The 18,097-nt window shown below is 41.6% G+C and overlaps 1 protein-coding gene across 1 annotated transcript in view; it reads right to left on the minus strand.

Annotated features, from left to right (window-relative positions):
* Positions 1-17,021, minus strand: part of ptchd4 (patched domain containing 4) — a 100,291-nt gene extending 83,270 nt beyond the window's left edge. The window contains exon 1 of the mRNA XM_059981243.1: positions 16,419-17,021. Within this exon, the coding sequence (XP_059837226.1) occupies positions 16,419-17,021 (603 nt within the window). The remainder of the gene's footprint in view (positions 1-16,418) is intronic.
* Positions 17,022-18,097: the final 1,076 nt, after the last annotated feature.

Consider the following 18,097-nt stretch of genomic DNA (forward strand, 5'->3'; position numbering starts at 1 on the left):
GAAAATAAAGAATGGTAGGATGAAGGAACCATGGGTGACAAGTGAGGTGGAAAATCTAGTCAGGTGGAAGAAGGCAGTTTAGGAAGCAAGGATCAGATGTGGCTATTGAGTAATATAGGGTAACAAGAAAGGAGCTTAAGAAGGGGCTGAGGAGAGCAAGAAGGGGGCATGAGAAGGCCTTGGCAAGTAAGGTAAAGGAAAACCCCAAGGCATTCTTTAATTATGTGAAGAACAAAAGGATGACAGGAGTGAAGGTAGGACCGATTAGAGATAAAGGTGGGAAGATATGCCTGGACGCTGTGGAAGTGAGTGAGGTTCTTAATGAATACTTCTCTTTGATATTCACCATTGAGAGGGAACTTGATAACAGTGAGGACAATATGAGTGAGGTTGAAGTTTTGGAGCATGTTGATATTAAGCGAGAGGGGATGTTGGAGTTGTTATAATACATTAGGACGGATAAGTTCCTGGGGCCTGACGGAATATTCCCCTGGCTGCTCCACAAGGTGAGGGAAGAGATTGCTGAGCCTCTGGCTAAGATCTTTATGTTCTCATTGTCCACGGGAATGGTACCGGAGGATTGGAGGGAGGCGAATGTTGTCCCCATGTTCAAAAAAGGTAGTAGGGATATTCCAGGTAATTATAGACTAGTGAGCTTTACGTCTGTGGTGGGAAAGCTGTTGGAAATGATTCTTAGAGATAGGATCTATGAGCATTTAGAGAATCATGGTCTGATCAGGGACAGTCAGCATGGCTTTGTGAAGGGCAGATCGTGCCTAACAAGCCTGATAGAGTTCTTTGAGGAGGTGACCAGGCATATAGATTAGGGTAGTGCAGTGGATGTGATCTACGTGTATTTTAGTAAGGCATTTGACAAGGTTCCACACAGTAGGCTTATTCAGAAAGTCAGAAGGCATGGGATCCAGGGAAGTTTGACCAGGTGGATTCAGAATTGGCTTGTCTGCAGAAAGCAGAGGGTCGTGGAAGAGGGAATATATTAGGATTGGAGGGTTGTGACTAGTGGTGTCCCACAAGGATCGGTTTCGTGATTTTTATTAATGACCTGGATGGTAAAAGGGTGGGTTGGCAAGTTTGCAGACGACACAAAGGTTGGTGGTGTTGTAGATAGTGTAGAGGATTGTCAAAGGTTGCAGAGAGACATTGATAGGATGCAGGAATGGGCTGAGAAGTGGCAGATGGAGTTCAACCCGGAGAAGTGTGAGGTGGTACACTTTGGAAGGACAAACTCCAAGGCAGAGTACAAAGTAAATGGCAGGATACTTGGTAGTGTGGAGGAGCAGAGGGATCTGGGGGTACATGTCCACAGACCCCTGAAAGTTGCCTCACAGGTAGATAGGGTAGTTAAGAAAACTTATGGTGTGTTAGCTTTCATAAGTCGAGAGATAGAGCTTAAGAGTCAGGAGGTAATGATGCAGCTATATAAAACTCTGGTTAGGCCACACTTGGAGTACTGTGTCCAGTTCTGGTCGCGTCACTATAGGAAGGATGTGGAAGCATTGGAAAGGGTACAGAGGAGATTTACCAGGATGCTGCCTGGTTTAGAGAGTATGGATTATGATCAGAGATTAAGGGAGCTAGGACTTTACTCTTTAGAAAGAAGAAGGATGAGAGGAGACATGATAGAGGTATACAAGATATTAAGAGGAATAGACAGAGTGGACAGCCAGCGCCTCTTCCCCAGGGCACCACTGGTCAGTACAAGAGGGCATGGCTTTAAGGTAAGGGGTGGGAAGTTTAAGGGGGATATTAGAGGAAGGTTTTTCATTCAGAGAGTGGTTGGTGCGTGGAATGCAGTGCCTGAGTCAGTGGTGGAGGCAGATACACTAGTGAAATTTAAGAGACTACTAGACAGGTACATGGAGGAATTTAAGGTAGGGGGATATATGGGAGGCAGGGTTTAAGGGTCGGCACAACATTGTGGGCTGAAGGGCCTGTACTGTGCTGTACTATTCTATGTTCTATGTTCTATCATCTTCGTCATTAAGTGCTGAGCTGTATGATATAGATAATCATTTCTCTACAGATGCGGTTTGCCATTGTCTTCTTCTGGGCAGTGTCTTTACAAGATGACTGGCCCCAGCCATTATCAATACTCTTCAGATATTGTCTGCCTGTTGTCAGTGGTTGCATAACCAGGACTTGTGATATGTACCAGCTGACCATTGTCATATTGTCATATGACCATCTAACACATGCTTCCATTGCTTCACATGACCATGAATGGTGAGAGGGACGGCTAAGCAGGTGCTACACCTTGCCTAAGGATGACCTGCAAGCAAGCAGAGGGAGGAGCACCTTACATCTCCTTTGGTAGAGATGTACCTCCACACTGCCACCCAGCTAAAGAAGGAGAACCTTTCTATTACTCACTGGGGCTTCCATCATTCTGTAGAACTCAATTCTATCTCTCCTCATCTTCCTCTGTTTCCAAGGATACAATCCGTCACCCTAGCCACAATTTTCCTGCAACATCCTTGAGAATCGCCCCTGCATCCTCCCCAGTGCATTCCACCTTCTCTGTATGGTGATGACAGGATCTGTACACAGTACTTAAGCTGCAGTCTAACTCATTTTGTATCCAATTGTCGGTTAATCTCCCGGCTTTCATTTTTGATGTCTTGATTAATAAGTAAACTAATTTTTAACCAGCTAAATGGTGAGTCTTTCTGCCTTTGATGATCAGTAAATGTTAAGCTCAACGTTCCTTCGTGCCACTGAATATTGTGTTATTTATTGTATATTTCCTTGCTTTGCTGACCTTTCTCAAATATACTACCTCATGTTTCTCTTTATTAAATTCTGTTTGCCATTTTTCTGCCCTTCAATCAGATCGCTTATAGGAAAATAGATAATTTATAATTTCCAGAAGTCTACCTTTTCCCTCTTCACTAACAACCACATTGCCAATTTGCTAGATCATCTGCAAATTACTTCTTCACTCTCTTTACTTTGGACCGAAATCATTGACACACAGTATATTATGAACAGCAAGTGACTGTCTAATGAAACTCCTGGAATGTACAGGTAGCAGCCTTCCAATCAGCAAAATACTCATTTTTGAGTTGACAGAGCAATAACCAATGGGACGCTGCCAGCCTCCATGGTCTTCAGTCAAGACAGTTGTCAAGTAGCAATCCTCCTCAACAACCACCCTTTGCTACCTGATGCTGCCCCAATATAGGATCTCATTTGCCTCTCTCTGCTTGGTTTAAAGTTTGACCCAACCGGGAATACACATCTACTCACATTAACTACAATGCTGGTATCACCCCACTCTGCAAATATATAATATTCATTGAGAAGTTTACCTCTACCCTCTGACTCTACACGAAACTTAACTTATTAGTACCCAGTACAGCTTATTATCCTCTTTCTCTTTAAGTTCTTATGAAACATTTCTGGATTTTTCATGACTTTACTTTTATTACCTTTCTTAGTTTCCTTACTTTTTTAGTTTCATTCCTACATTTTCTATGTAGCAGAAAGTTTGGCAGCTGTTGCGTTCTATATAGGCTTCCTACTGTTGCCCTATCCTATGTCCTATGTTACTTGTTACCTGAAGCTTCTCGGTTTGTCAGTCTCATCCCTATTTTCTATGGGATTGCCAAATCCCTCAACCCTTTGAATCTCTAGTTTAAAGACATCCGTTGCTCCAAGACTGACTCACCTTCAAAAAGCTGATTCGTGTTCAACGTTGCCCAGTCACTCTTGTACGAGGAATATTACCTTGCCTCATCTTTGCCCTGATTAACCTTGTCCTTCTGTGCATTAAGATCACTGGCACAAGAACAAGAGCTCACCGATGCTCTTTCAATCTGCTCAACTTTGTTCATTTAAATTAAATCCAGAATTGCCTATATCGCATTCCATATTCTACTTAAAGAAGTTCTCCTGAATGCAATAGAAATGTCATACCTTCTATAACTATTATACTGATGGTATCCAAGTTAATTTTATGGTCATTGAAATCTCCTATCATTACTGCTGTAGTAACTTTTACCCATGTCAAAAATTTGCCTGTAAATGTGCGCTTCTATTTCCTTTGGATTGTTTGGAGGGCAATAGTAACAGTCCCAAAAACATAACACACACAAAATGCTGCAGGAGCTCAGCGGGCCTGGCAGCTTCAGTCTCGACCTGAAACATCCTGAAACATACTCTTCTCCATAGATGCTGCCTTGCTTGCTGAGTTGTTTCAGCACTTTATGTGTGTTGGTTGGATTTCCAGCATCTGCAGATTTTCCCTTCTTTGTGAGTCCCAATAGTGTGATTTTTTTTCTGTTCTTTAATTCAACCCATATAGCCTCATTTGATTATCATCCTAACAAGTTATCCCTCCCCACTACTGACTATTTATTGAGCCAATATTGCTAACCTCTCCTTTATTATGTCCCTCTCTATCTGATCTGTAATCCTCATAATCAGGGACATTGTGTTTTCAGTCCTGAGGCTCTTTGAGCTACATTTCAAAATTAGGATCAGAATTGAGTTTATTATCACTAATATATATTGAGAATTTGTTGATTTGCAGCAGTAGTAGTGATGGATATTCATTTCTTAGGCTGGGGGTCTCATATTTCATCAAGCTCACTTTCTACACACACGTGAGCTGCCACTTGTCAAAATCAAAAAAGTTGTAAGTAAACTTCCATCTAAAGTTGTTCAGCTGCTGGTTGTAAATGGGAGCCAGTCTTCAGTTCTTAAATGTAAATGGAAAGCAGTAATCAGTTTAAAGTTAAAACAAAGCACTGTCAATCGAGCAGCTTTGCAAACAAGCTCTGTAAAGAGCCTCAGACTTGCTGGCTCATACCATAAGGCTAACTGCTGAACAGGTGCAGTTGAGGACAACAGGTTATTTAATTTAGAATGCTTCAAACCAGCCAAGCCGACTAAGATGCTTGGTTCAAAGAAACTTGCCTACCATATGGAAACAAACACTTAGCATATCAATAATTGATCTATTATTGTTGGGAGTTTTATGTTAGAAGTTAGATTTATAGCATTAGTGGTGGAAAGCTGGGAAATGCACCTCCAAAAACCTTTTAGCCTGTTTGTGGAAAAAGAGTATCTGTAGAAATATCAATTTTGTGTGAAGTCACCAAAGTGGAAAAGAAACTGTAAATGTAGAGAGCAGATTAGGCTTCTTAGGAATGGGTTAAGGAACACCAAGAAGCATGAAAGAAACATGGGGTGAACTAGAGCCCAATTTTCTGCCTTTGATTTTTGTGATAGGTGACTCATTCATCTGCATCATTGTCATGGCCTTTTAGATTATTACTGTACCTGTGGTTTGGAAATCCTTTGTGTTTTAGAAATGGTTTGTAATTCAGGAATGTTTAAGATAGAAATCCTCTGTGAGTTTTAAATGTGTCTAAAGAATGTTGTTTGGATTTAAATGTGTGTCACTGAAAATACAAATGAATATCCATCACAACAGAGGATGAGAGATGACCCAATAGAGGTGTACGAGTTGATGAGAGGCATTGATCGTGTGGATAGTCAGAGGCTTTTTCCCAGGGCTGAAATGGCTAGCATGAGAGGGCACAGTTTTAAGGTGCTTGGAAGTAAGTACAGAGGAGATGTCATGGATAAGTTTTTTTTTACACACAGAGTGGTAAGAGTGTGGAATGGGCTGCCGGTGATGGTGGTGGAGCCGGAAACGATAGGGTCTTGGATAAACAATAGACTCCTGGATAAGTACATGGAGCTTAGAAAAGTAGAGGGCTATGGGTAACCCAAGGTCATTTCTAAGGTAGGGACATGTTTGGCACAGCTTTGTGGGTGAAGAGCCTGTATTGTGCAGTAGGTTTTCTATGGTTCTATGTTTTAAACTACTTTGTTAGCTTGAAGCATCTTCTCCTTGGTAGGGAGAGGAGACCCACTGCTCAATTAGTAGGTATTGGCATCTAAACTCGCTTTGCAGAATAAACAGAGAAGTGAACTAGTATTCGATGATTGGGTAATTACAGTATAATCTACCTTTACAGAGAGTATTTGTGGGTATTTATGTCCAATAAGGCTTAAGGTCTTCGTTTTGGTTTAGAACTTTGCCGACAGCAAATCTAATGTAGTTATACAATACAGTAAACACAATAAATTATGCAGATGTTAGAAATCCAGTACAAAGCAACACACACAAAATGCTGGAGGAGCTCAGCAGGTCAGGGAGCATCTATAGAAATGAAAACCAAGAGCCTTCTTCAAGACACAATAGAGTGCAATACATAAAATATAACCAGACAGTAATACAAATCTAAATCTCTGGATTATAAGCCACAAAAAGCCATAGATATTTTGTCACTAAATATACTGATAGATTTTTAGGCACTACAGTAATGGAAATCAGGCAGAATGGATGAGGTACAGGATGGCTAAAGTCATATTGAATGGCAGAGTGTGCTCAAGGGAATGGATGACATCTATTGGTTTTTATACACAAAATGCTGGTGGAACACAGCAGGCCAGGCAGCATCTATAGGAGAAGCACTGTCGACGTTTCGGGACTAACGAAGGGTCTCGGCCCAAAATGTCGACAGTGTTTCTCCTATAGATGCTGCCTGGCCTGCTGTGTTCCACCAGCATTTTGTGTGTGTTGTTGCTTGAATTTCCAGCATCTGCAGATTTCCTCGTGTTTGTTACTGGTTTTTATGTTTGTTCTTAACATGCAAAATAAAGTCACAAATTCAACATGGTTTACTAACTGTGCAGCATCACTGATTATTGTTCTGCAATTAATTCAGTGGAACTGACTCAAGTTTGAAACATCACTTCCCTTAACTCAGGTCATATGAACTCGAAAGTGAAGCAAATATGCATTAAGGTGAATACATTAAAGCAGCAAAGGAAGGAAACAAGTACATTACAGAAGCACGGGAGAGGATTAACAACACGAAGACTGCAGAGGCACGTGAGGGGCTCTGCCTTTCTGCGCACAGTACAGTTGAGGTTTGATTAACACTGAAATAATAATGGTGCTCATCCAGTGTTGGTTTGCACAAATAAAATGTTAAATAACACACAACCATCACAAATCTGATCTGTGCAGAGAACTGAATTCCAATTGCCTTCAGTTAGAGGAAGGAATGCTTGTAAACTTGCTGAAATTTATATCTTGTACTGCTACTGAAATAGCTCATTGGATTGAATGACTAGTAGGATATCAATCACAACTCTTGCCCATTCAGCTTTATGAAGATATTTTACCTTTATTTTCATATGCAGTACAAAGAATAATTGTTTCTGGCTAGGGATAAGATAACATGCTTCTAATAATTAAAAAAAGTAAGTAACCCATTTCTTATCTTGGAAATAATGTTGATGATAAATTTTGAAGAACTGATACTTTACATACCAGCAGTTTTGTCTTCAGATATTTTAGCCTGATTTTTATTTGTCTCAAAGTAAGAGACTAACAGCACTCAAACCCTGGTTACAAGGTGAAAATAATGATTGAATCATGATGAAGCTTGAAACATCTACCTGAATTTATTTGGTGTTTTATGGCCATTGCTGTGGTGTATGGTGATAATATTGAATGGGGTTTTCACCACATCAGCTCAGTCAAAAAGCATCAGAAGTGTAACATATTCTGCACTTTATATGTTCTGATTCAGGTCATTAACCTACATGGAATAGGTAAGTGAAAGAAAATGACTTTATTTGTTTATTTTAATAAGCATTAATACTTTGAATGTGCATCAGGTAAGTTTGTTTTGTTTGCAGTTATTAATATTAAACCATTTTTAATTTTGCAATTATTTGAGTGCAAATATTTTACGTCCCTGCTATTTTTGGCAACATGATCCATTATTCTGATAGAATATGTAAGTTTTTGGCATTGTAATCAGTTTGCTGAAGAAGAAGAAGAAGAAGAAGAAGAAGCTAGACGATTAGCTTTATTTGTCACATGTACATTAAAACATCGGAACATATAGTGAACTGCGACACTTGCAATAAGATCAAGTCAGTGAGGATTGCACTTGGCAGCTCACAACTCACCAACCCTAACCCTACATCTTTGGAAATGTGGGAGGAAACCCAGCTTTGGATGAGTGTGTCAGATGTTAATACATATATAAGAACATGAAAAAAAAAACAAGAGCGGGGAAGGGACACTAGTGCAAAGAATTTTCATCTGTGGGCGATACCTTGAGGCTGAAGTCACCCATTACCCGAGTCCAAGAGTAACTGGAGTGTAATAGCTGAAGGTTTTGGACCATGTTATAACACCACATCAGGGGAATTAGAAATAAAAGAGTAGAAATTCATTCTCACAACTTTGAAAAATACAATATGGTGGTGTAGTAACAAATTGACAACAGGGTATATTTCCGAACAAATTTGTGTATGTTTTTCAGCCAATGAGAGATCATTTCTTGGTGATTGACATTATCTTCAGCAAAGGACATCACCATGTTACATAGAATCGTGAAAAATTAAGGCATTCAAAGGTGGCCATTTGGCCCATTAAATTCATATTGTCAAAATGGGGCCTATTTGTTATAATCTTACTTCTCAGCTCTCAGTCCATTGCTTCGATATTTTTTAAGTGCTTACCCAGGTACCTTTTTAAATGTGATGATATTCTCAGCATTGTGTGAACATGGAAATCTACAGCACATAACAGGCCCTTCAATCCCCAATGTTGTGCCGATCATGTAACCTACTCTAGAAACTATCTAGAATTTCCCTACTACATAGCCATTTATTTTTCTAAGCTCCATGTACCTATCTAAGAGTCTCTTAAAAGATCCTGTTGTATCCGCCTCCACCACTGTCGCTGGCAGCCCATTCCACGCATTCACCACTCTGTGTGAAAAACTTACCTCTGACATCCCCTCTGTACCTACCTCCAAGCACCTTAAAACTGTGCCACCTCATGTTAGTCATTTCAGCCCTGGGAAAAAAGTCTCTGGCTATCCACACAATCAATGACCCTCATCATCTTGTATGCCTCCATCAAGTCACCTCTCATCCTCCATCGCTCCAAAGAGAAAAGGCCAAGTTCCCTCAGTCTATTTTCAAAGGCACCTTCTTCAATCCAGGCAACTTTACATATATATGTTCTTGTATATGTATCCAGGAATCCTTCTACTTTAGATTACTGTCCATTGGCTATTGCCCTCTCTGGTGAAGGGAATGGCTGCTTTTGCACTACCCTGTCAAGGTCTTTGATAATTTCATAGGCTTCATTTATATCTCCATTCAGTCGTTGGTCTTCCAGACAAAGCAGCCCATTTCTAGTTGCTCTCTCCTGCAATGATCATTCTCCAGCTTTGATTACATCCTTGTTCATCTACGCCACATTCATTTAAAGTACCTCCTGTACTACTTTATTAAGTTACAGCAAACCTCCATTCTTTTATATTTCCTGTCAATAAAAGCAAGAATCTTTAATACTCTCTTGACCACTGCCTTATTAGCTTCAGGGATTTAAAGACACACAAACGAAGATCCCTCTATCTGTCTATTCTTTACAGTGTACCACTAGTTATTGCCAAGTCTCCCATCTTCTTTGCTCTTACAAAAACATTAGATCACTTCCCCAAGTTAAGTCCTCAACATTGGCACGTCATACAGTCTACAGTTTCCTTCCTCACTTATCAACCGCATTGTTAGTGTCATGGTCCGGTCCAAAGTCTGCATTCCAGTTCACAGTCCAGTCCACAGACTCCGGACTCTGGGTCCTCTGGCTGTCCCTCGTAACCATAGGCACCTGATGCTCATCTTGGGGCTGGGAATATAAGTGGCCCTGGGATTCAGTGGGGTTGGGGGTGGTTGTCTTGTCAAGATTTCCTGGGAGTAAATGGCTGGTGGAAGGCTAGAATGGTCACTTGCCATCTTTAGGCTGGGATGGAGAATTATTGCTACTTGGAGCCTTGCTCTCAGTAGTTGGAGCTGTCATTGTGCTATGGATTTGGCTGTTTCCCAGGCCAGCTGGGTGGCTATCAGCCACTCTGAGCTAGGTAGGGATCTGGTTGTTTCTGTAGCCAGCTGAGGTTGCTGGCTGTAACTGTGACTTGGAGCAACTCTGATGCAGAGATGGAGCTGTCTGTTGTTCTTTGGTGTTTGTCTCTTCCTGTCCTTGCCTCTGTGGGGTAAGTCAGGCTGTCCTGTTACCTGATGGATGGACTGGTCCCACCTTGGTTGAGTCCTGGCTCTGTCTATATACTGTCCAGTCTCATGTTAGTGTCTTGTTAAAGATGAGTCCTGGCTTGTTGATGGATATGTCCTGGCTCTGTTGATGTACAGTTCCTAGTCTGCCTCCAAGCTCCAGCCTCTGAGTTATTCAAGACCCCAGAAATCCAGGCCTTGTCATGTCTTTGCCTGGTTTGGGGTCTGAGCCTGAGTCAAGACCCAGGTTCTGGATCCTTGTCCAGTCTTGGGCTTGGAGTCCATGCCCAATTTCCTTGTTCACAGTCCCTTGTCCTGGTCCTGCTTCCCCTGCCTAGTCTGTGACCTGTCCTGTCCTTTAATTTTGTTCTGTCCTGTTCCTAGTATTTCAGTGTCTGTGTCTTGCATTTGGGTCCATTCCTGATGCCCCCCTTATGACAATTAGTTCTTTTATATTTTTGGAAATTCTCCTTATTTATCCAAATTAGACACATAGAAAAGCTACATCACAATACAGGCCCTTTGGCCCACAAAGTTGTGCTGAACATGTCCCTACCTTAGAAATTACCTGTATTTCTATATATAGGGCTTACCTATAGCCCTCCATTTTTCTAAGCTCTATGTACTTATCTAAAAGTCTCTTAAAATACCCTATCATATCCACCTCCACTGTTGCTGGCACTGGCAGCCCATTCCATGCATTCACCACTCTGAGTAAAAAATCTTACCCCTGACATCTCCTACATACTCCCCTGCACCTTAAACCTGTGTCCTCTTATGGCAATCATTTCAGCCTGGGGAAAAAGCCTCTGACTATCCACTTGGTCAATGCCTCTCATCATCATATACGCCTCTATCAGGTCACCTCTCATCCTCTGTTGCTCCAAGGAGAGAAGGATTATTGAAATTTAGAATGCAAAATGAAACATTTTTGTACCCTGTGGAATCCCAGTATAACTCCTGCTCTGTTACCCATAATCCTGATGAACACTCTTTTGTTCCCTGCCAAAGAGACAATTTTCCCTTGGTGTTTCTAATTTCCTCTTAAATTTTAATCATGCACATGAAAGGACTGGAGAAACTGAGTTATAAAGAAAGATTGGAAGAGTTAGGACTTTATTCCTTGGAATATAGAAGATTGAGAAGAAATTTGATAGAGGTATGTAAAATTATGAGGGGTACGAATAGGGTAAAAGCAAATGGGCTTTTCCCATTGAGATTGAGTGGGACTACAACTGGAGGTCATGGGTTAAGGGTGAAAGGTGAGCAGTTTAAAGGGAACGTGAGGGAAAGCTTCTTTACTCAGAAGGTCATGACAGTGTGAAATGAGCTGCTGGGAAAGTGGTTCATGTGAACTCCAGCTCAACATTTAAGAGAAGTTTGGATAAGTACATGGATGGCAGGGGTATGGAGGGCAATCGTCTGGGTGTAGATTGATGGGAGTAGGCAGTTTAAATGGTTTAGTATGGACTAGATGGGCTGAAGGGTACATTTCTGTATTGTACTTCTCTATGACTCTCTGACTCTACACCTTTACTACCCCCCTGGGCTTCCTATAATATTGAGCTCTCTGAATCTGTCAAAAGCTTCAGAACTTCCTTTTAAGCCACTGGGCACTGGAAGCCAGAAAAGCGTAATAATAGAACAAAGACAGTTCCAAGTATTTATCCAAAGGAAACTGCAGCAGAGAAAAACAGACACACATACAGCAGAAAACCAGTGAGATTGAGAGACATACTGGAGACATAAAGATGTGCACATACTGGAAAATTGTTCCCAGATCTGCCGAGATTTTTGACAAGCTGCAGAAGTAACTGAAAGATCAGTGCCAGGAGTGTACCCTTACGGGATTAAGGAGCTCAGAACATGGGATAGCACAATACTGGACATCAGAAGAATGAAAGATGACCTGATTGAAACATATCTAACGTTGAAAGGCCTTGATAGAGTGGATGTGGTGAGAATGTTTCCTCTGGTGGGGGACTCTAAGACCAAAGAACACAGCCTTAGAAAGCAGAGCATTCTTTTAGAATAGAGATGAGGAGGAATTTCTTTAGCCAGAGAGTGGCGAATCTGTGGAATTCTTAACACAACATCTGTGTAGGCTAAGTCATTGGGAATATTTAAGTTAAAGGTTAATAGATTCTTGATTAGTCAGGGCATGAAGGGATGCAGGGAGAATGCAGGAGATTGGGGCTGAGGGAAAATGGCAGAGCAGACTCGATGGGCCAAATGGCCTAATTCTGCTCCTATGTCTTATGGACTTCCGACTTTATAAACAACTGCAGGATTTGCTATCAAGCGTACGAGAATGCTACCAAGAGAGGGCAATCTACTGGTCTAGGGAACAGAAAGAGTCTCAGTTGTGAAAGCTGGAAAAAGTTAATGATGAAGCAATCTCATTTCTAATATTCAGGTTACTCCTGATCTGTTTGTTTGAGATGACATTAGTTGGCATTAGTACAGGCACTATGAGGAAAATAATTGTAGGGTTTCATTTTGAAAGGTAACATTATAGAAATTCTCTTGGTAAATTACTTTAGCTCAATAATTCTCCCTTCTAGTTCATGGCTTCCTATAATCCAGGCCACAGCAACAATGCTATGTTTTAAATGCACTTTTGTGATTATAAAAAAAAACAATGTTAATTATAGAATGTACAGACAAGACCTGCAGCCGATGACATTGTGCAGGCCTTTTAACCTTCAAGATCAAGCTAACCCAGCCATCCCACATAGCCCTCCATTGCTCTATCATCCATGTGTCTGAGTGTCTTTAAATGCCTCTGATGTATCTGCCTCTACTACCATGCCTTCCCTGGACCCACGATATTCTTTACTAAACTAATGTTCTTTACTCTGTGTAAAGAACATAGCTTTGACATCCCCCTATACTTGCATCCAAACACCTTAAAATTATGCAGCATTATATTAGCCACTTATGCTTCTATAAGGCTAAATTTTTTTTTGACTCTTTCCATTCACTGCTTAAAATATATGATAAAGTTAGGTCCTGAGAGACAAGTCACTTGCTCTGTTTTTCGAATTTCTTCAGCTGAAGGGTGGTGAATCTTTGGAATTCACTGCCACAGATTGCTTATGAAGGCAAAGTCACTGGGTTTATTAAAAGCAGAGGTTGATAGTTTCTGGATTAGTAGGGGTGTGAAAGGTTATGGGGAGAATGGGGTTGGGAGGGAAAATAAATCAGCCTTTCAGGAATGGTGGAGCATGCTCAATGGATCGAATGTTCTAATTCTGCTCCTATATCATCTGGTCTTATTGTCTTGTAAGACTGAAGGTAAAGCTGAGGGGCAGTTCTACTCTTTTGCAAGCTGTAAATGCTCACTGATACATCCTCAGAGGAAACAAGGCACAATGGATACAATTCACGTGTCCACTGCAGAAACATTATTTAATTGAAGCTTTTCTGCTTTGATTTCTGCTAAACGTTGAAGGAAGATTAATGCTTCTTATAAACATGCATATTTTTCCAAAGTTAAGTAAATTCTTCCATGTCAAATGTTACTCCACCCTGTCACACACAGTAATAATTGAAATCCTTCACACTAAAGCAAGTTAAAGTTTATAACCGATTACACAACATACTTAAATTATAAAAAAAAATCCTCCACATATGTATGTAATCCAAAAATGTCCACTTGTAATTTATGTACCAAGAAACTGCTCCCAATAGTAGCTTCACCGGCACAAAATTTGCACACTAACACTACAAGCCTGATTTCATGCAGAAAAGAACTCTTGATTGCTCCTTCTAGTATTGTAAGTTGACACTCAAGAGTTCTTTCACTTAATTGGGCATTCTTTTCTCATAATATCTGCGTGCACCACAACTGAATCAAATCATAAAGCTTTTTACTGTGCTAGATCTTGACAGCAAAAGTGCTTCTGCTTATTTAGACTATTGCAGTCACTACTTAAATTCTATTGCTTTCTCTGACCAGCAAAAACCACACTAACTGCATTAATGTTAAGACATAAGACCACAAAATATTGGAGCAGAATTAGGCCATTCGGCCCATTGAATCTGTTCCACCATTCCATCATGGCTGATTTATTATCCCATTCTTCTGCCTTCTCCCCATAATCTTTGACACACTTACTAATCACAAAACCATCAAACTCAGCTTTAAATATACCCAATGACGTGGTCTCCACAGTTGTCTGCGGCAATGAACTTTGCAGATTCACCACCCTCTGGCCGAACAAATTCCTCCTGATTTCTGTTCTAAAGGAATGTACTTGTGTTTTGAGGCTGTGCCCTCTGGTCCCACAGTAGTTGCTGCCACTCTATCTGGGCTAGGGGTTCCCACCCTGGGGTCCACGGATCCCTCGGTTCCATGGTCTTTAAAAAAAGGTGGGAACTCCTGATCTAGGGATTTCAATATTTAATAGCTTTCAATGAGCTGTCCCCTCATTTTTCTAAACTCCAGTTGGTGCAGGTCCAGAGGCACCGAATGCATCTCATACATTAACTCTTTCATTCCCATAATCATTCTCGTGAACCTTCTCTGGACCATCTCCAATGCCAGCACATTCTTTCTTAGATAAAGGGCCCAAAATTCATCACAATACTCTCAAGTGCAGTCTGATCAATGCCTTCTAAAGCCTCAGCATTACATCCTTGCTTTAGGTCTGTGGAGAAACCTTACATATGTCACCCATTACATGAATTATGAGCAAATGAATGCACAGCAGCAAACATTAGGCTTGTCATGAAGTTTTTCTAATGCTGCATTCAGCATACAATTAAACAGAAAAGCAAAAGTTTTAAATAATAATTTTCAGTGCAATGAAGTAATCAGTGTGTTGCCAATGAACTGAACTCCTTCATAACTATCCCCACAGGGCAATGTATTATTCTCAAATTAGGATTACTTAATACAAGTGTGAATGCGCTTGCTCTGAAGTTTAACTGCATGGTCAAGGCCAGTGTAACTCTCCAAGTTTAAGGTTCCTGTTTCATTAACTATCCTCCCAAGTCATTAAGTTATCACACATTCATGGTCTTCATTCGTTCATACTTTGGAAAAACGTTTGATAATATTCTGAATGATGTCTCCTCCTGAGTTGACCTAATCTTGTATGTGACCTAAGCCCTTTCCTACAGTGGGGAAGTCTGGGACCAGAGGACACAGCCTAACAATACAAGGACAGAAATCAGGAGGGAATTCTTTAGCCAAATGGGGGTGAAACCGTGGAATTCATCGACTCCGACTATTGTGGAGGCTAGGTCACTGGGTATACAGTAGTTAAAACGAAGATTGATAGGTTCTTGATTAGTAAGGCTCAGAAAGGTTTCTGGGAGAAGCCATGAGAATGGGGTTAAGGGGGGGGGGGATAATAAATCAGCCATGGTAGAATGGCGGAGCAGACTCAATGGGCTGAATGGCCTAATTCGGCTCCTATAACTTATGGTCTTATGGCCTGAGTGTAACAGAAAGTTTGTGATCAGTCACTTCCTTGAGAACAGTGAACTGCAAGGAAAGCAAACCCTTCTGTTTCAATATTAACATAGAAAAAAGGTATCAATAATCATCGCACGCCAACACCTCAAACGGTTCAGGTTAAACCTCGTGCTCTTTAACTGCACCGCCTTGATAAACAGTCTGATAACCCTTCAATGTACTAGGTCTCGACTTTCCCTTGTTCACGAAACAGGGACTTGTTTCAGTCCCGCACGCAAAGTTCAGGCTATGTTAGTTCGGCGAAGGTGATTGTTTACTTGCTTTTCAAGACTTAGATAGTGTCTCTTTGACAGTAGAATATTGACATTGGAAAGAAAATATAAAAATTATAGCTATCGTCGTGCAGTACATTTAAATATCAGTTTGCTGTTGTTTTATTCTGACTGTGCGCATCGTGTTTCCGTGTCACTATAGGCAGGAGAAATCTTAGATTTCCGAAGCACCTCTTGGGTACAAGCTCCTCCACACTTCTAATCCCCGCTACTAACTCTTCATTTACCTCATGTCCGAAATAGTTCGCCTGACAATTATCCCCCAGAAACTATGTCAAACTTCTCCTTCAGTCCTATAATTAGCATTTCTGCAACTGATTAGTGTTACTTTTTCCTCCGCTGACGGAAGACACGATTGTGAAGAGCACCAAGAGAGATGCCGGGATTTTTTCATTAGCGAGTCTGCAAATAAAGCGAACGGTAAAGGCAGGCAGGACGTGGCTGTGCGGGCTTGTTTCGCAACTCTACATCAAATATACAAAACATGTCATAAATGGCGGTCTAGTAATATGAACTATAGGCTTCACCTTTAATTCAGTGTTTGGGTAGCGCAGTGACTTCCTCGGTCCTGTATTATTAGTCAGCGCGGCTTGACTTAGGTCCTCCAGCACTTCGATGATATCGTCAAACACGCACCTCTTGTCTCTGTTCCGCAACATACAAATATGAGAGAAAGAATAACTGAAACCCGAGCCGTTCACTCGCATATCCAGCACGGCTTTATGCATCTGCAAGATCTGATCTGCTCTCTCCAGGATATCAGCGCCCGACAGAGAGGTGAGGACCACCCTTCCGTATTTGCCCGGGGTATGCAGAGCCGAGTACAGGTTGTTCTTGGACTGGTTGATGGAGAAAAGGCTGTTCACCAGGGTCCTCTCGATCTTGGCCAGGCTGTGCTTGGGCGCCACCAGCAACTCCAGGTCAGTTTCACGCTGAAATTTATTGAGGAAGGTCGCCCCGAACAGAATGGACAGGATGGAGGGCACTGTCAGGAAAAAGACGGGATGTCTGCTCACGAATAATCCCAACCAGTAAAAACATCCCTTCAGCCCTGAGTACACGACTTGCCGCAGCATCGTCCTCCAGCTCTCGCAGATCCCCCAGCCCTGGAATCTTTCTGTTAGGCTCATCTGACATCTGGCTAGCCCCCTTTTTTACATGTCAATCCACACCAATCCTTTTTGGGTAATACTCTGGGAACACTGCAGCAATTCGCAGCAGCCGGCCAACTATTGATCACTCAGGGCTTTTTTTTTTGTGTTTAAGGCCAGCCCTCGCTTCGACATTCAGCAGTAATAGTTTTATTTTCACCGCATCGCCCTCCAAACATGTGTGCATTAGGGAGCAGTATAGGACTGTTGGGAACGTTGTATAGGCGTACTTCAATTTGTGGACCTACTCGAACCCAGCGTGTGATTCTGAATGGGGGTGGACGCCGAGTGTCTATTTTTAGAGCCTTCCACACAACACTGGATCCCGAATGAATGGAGCATCCGGCACCGAACGAGAACCATTCATATCACGGGCACAGTCTTGGTGCAGTTCACTAAACCGGGAACAGTCGATTCCTGTTACATAAATGCTCGATCTGCAGGTTCTATGTTCCCCTATTCGGTCGGCGAAGTACTGTTTCCTGTGAGGATTTGTGTACATAGGTGATTTCGAAACCGGGACGGTAAAGGATCTTCGGGTCGTCTTCACTCGGCTTTGCTCGGTCCGTGCAACTGTTAACGAGGGTCCGGAGGAAGGGTTTTCTGTTTGGCTTTGCGTGGTTTTAATTTGCCGGACGGTTTTATTTCAAAAGTGACTGAAGTGTTTCTTAAAGGACGCTTAACGTTATTAACACAACACTGTCTGTGTCTAAAACTGTGTATTGGCTCGGTGAGATTTTACCAACCATATTCTATATTTTCTCTGTATTCCCGCCTTTCCTCGGGAAGCAGAGATTGTATAGCTGAAAGTATCACAATTGAATTGATAAAATGTTTTGAATCCACGATTGCTTAAAGGCTTATTTCATTTGCTTAATTGTGCATTCTAATTATTTTCGTATGAGGAAATAAATCAATGATATTCGCCTGAAATTAATGTTGTTGCTATCCAGCCCCTAAGGCACCTGGTAGTGCACTATTGTACTGTTGGTGTCTGACCGAGGCTGGGGGAGGGGGAGGGCTGCTCACACCCAGTATCCCCACCGCTAATCACT

Source organism: Hypanus sabinus, chromosome 10 (genome assembly GCF_030144855.1).
Source record: "Hypanus sabinus isolate sHypSab1 chromosome 10, sHypSab1.hap1, whole genome shotgun sequence".
Classification (NCBI taxonomy): domain Eukaryota; kingdom Metazoa; phylum Chordata; class Chondrichthyes; order Myliobatiformes; family Dasyatidae; genus Hypanus; species Hypanus sabinus.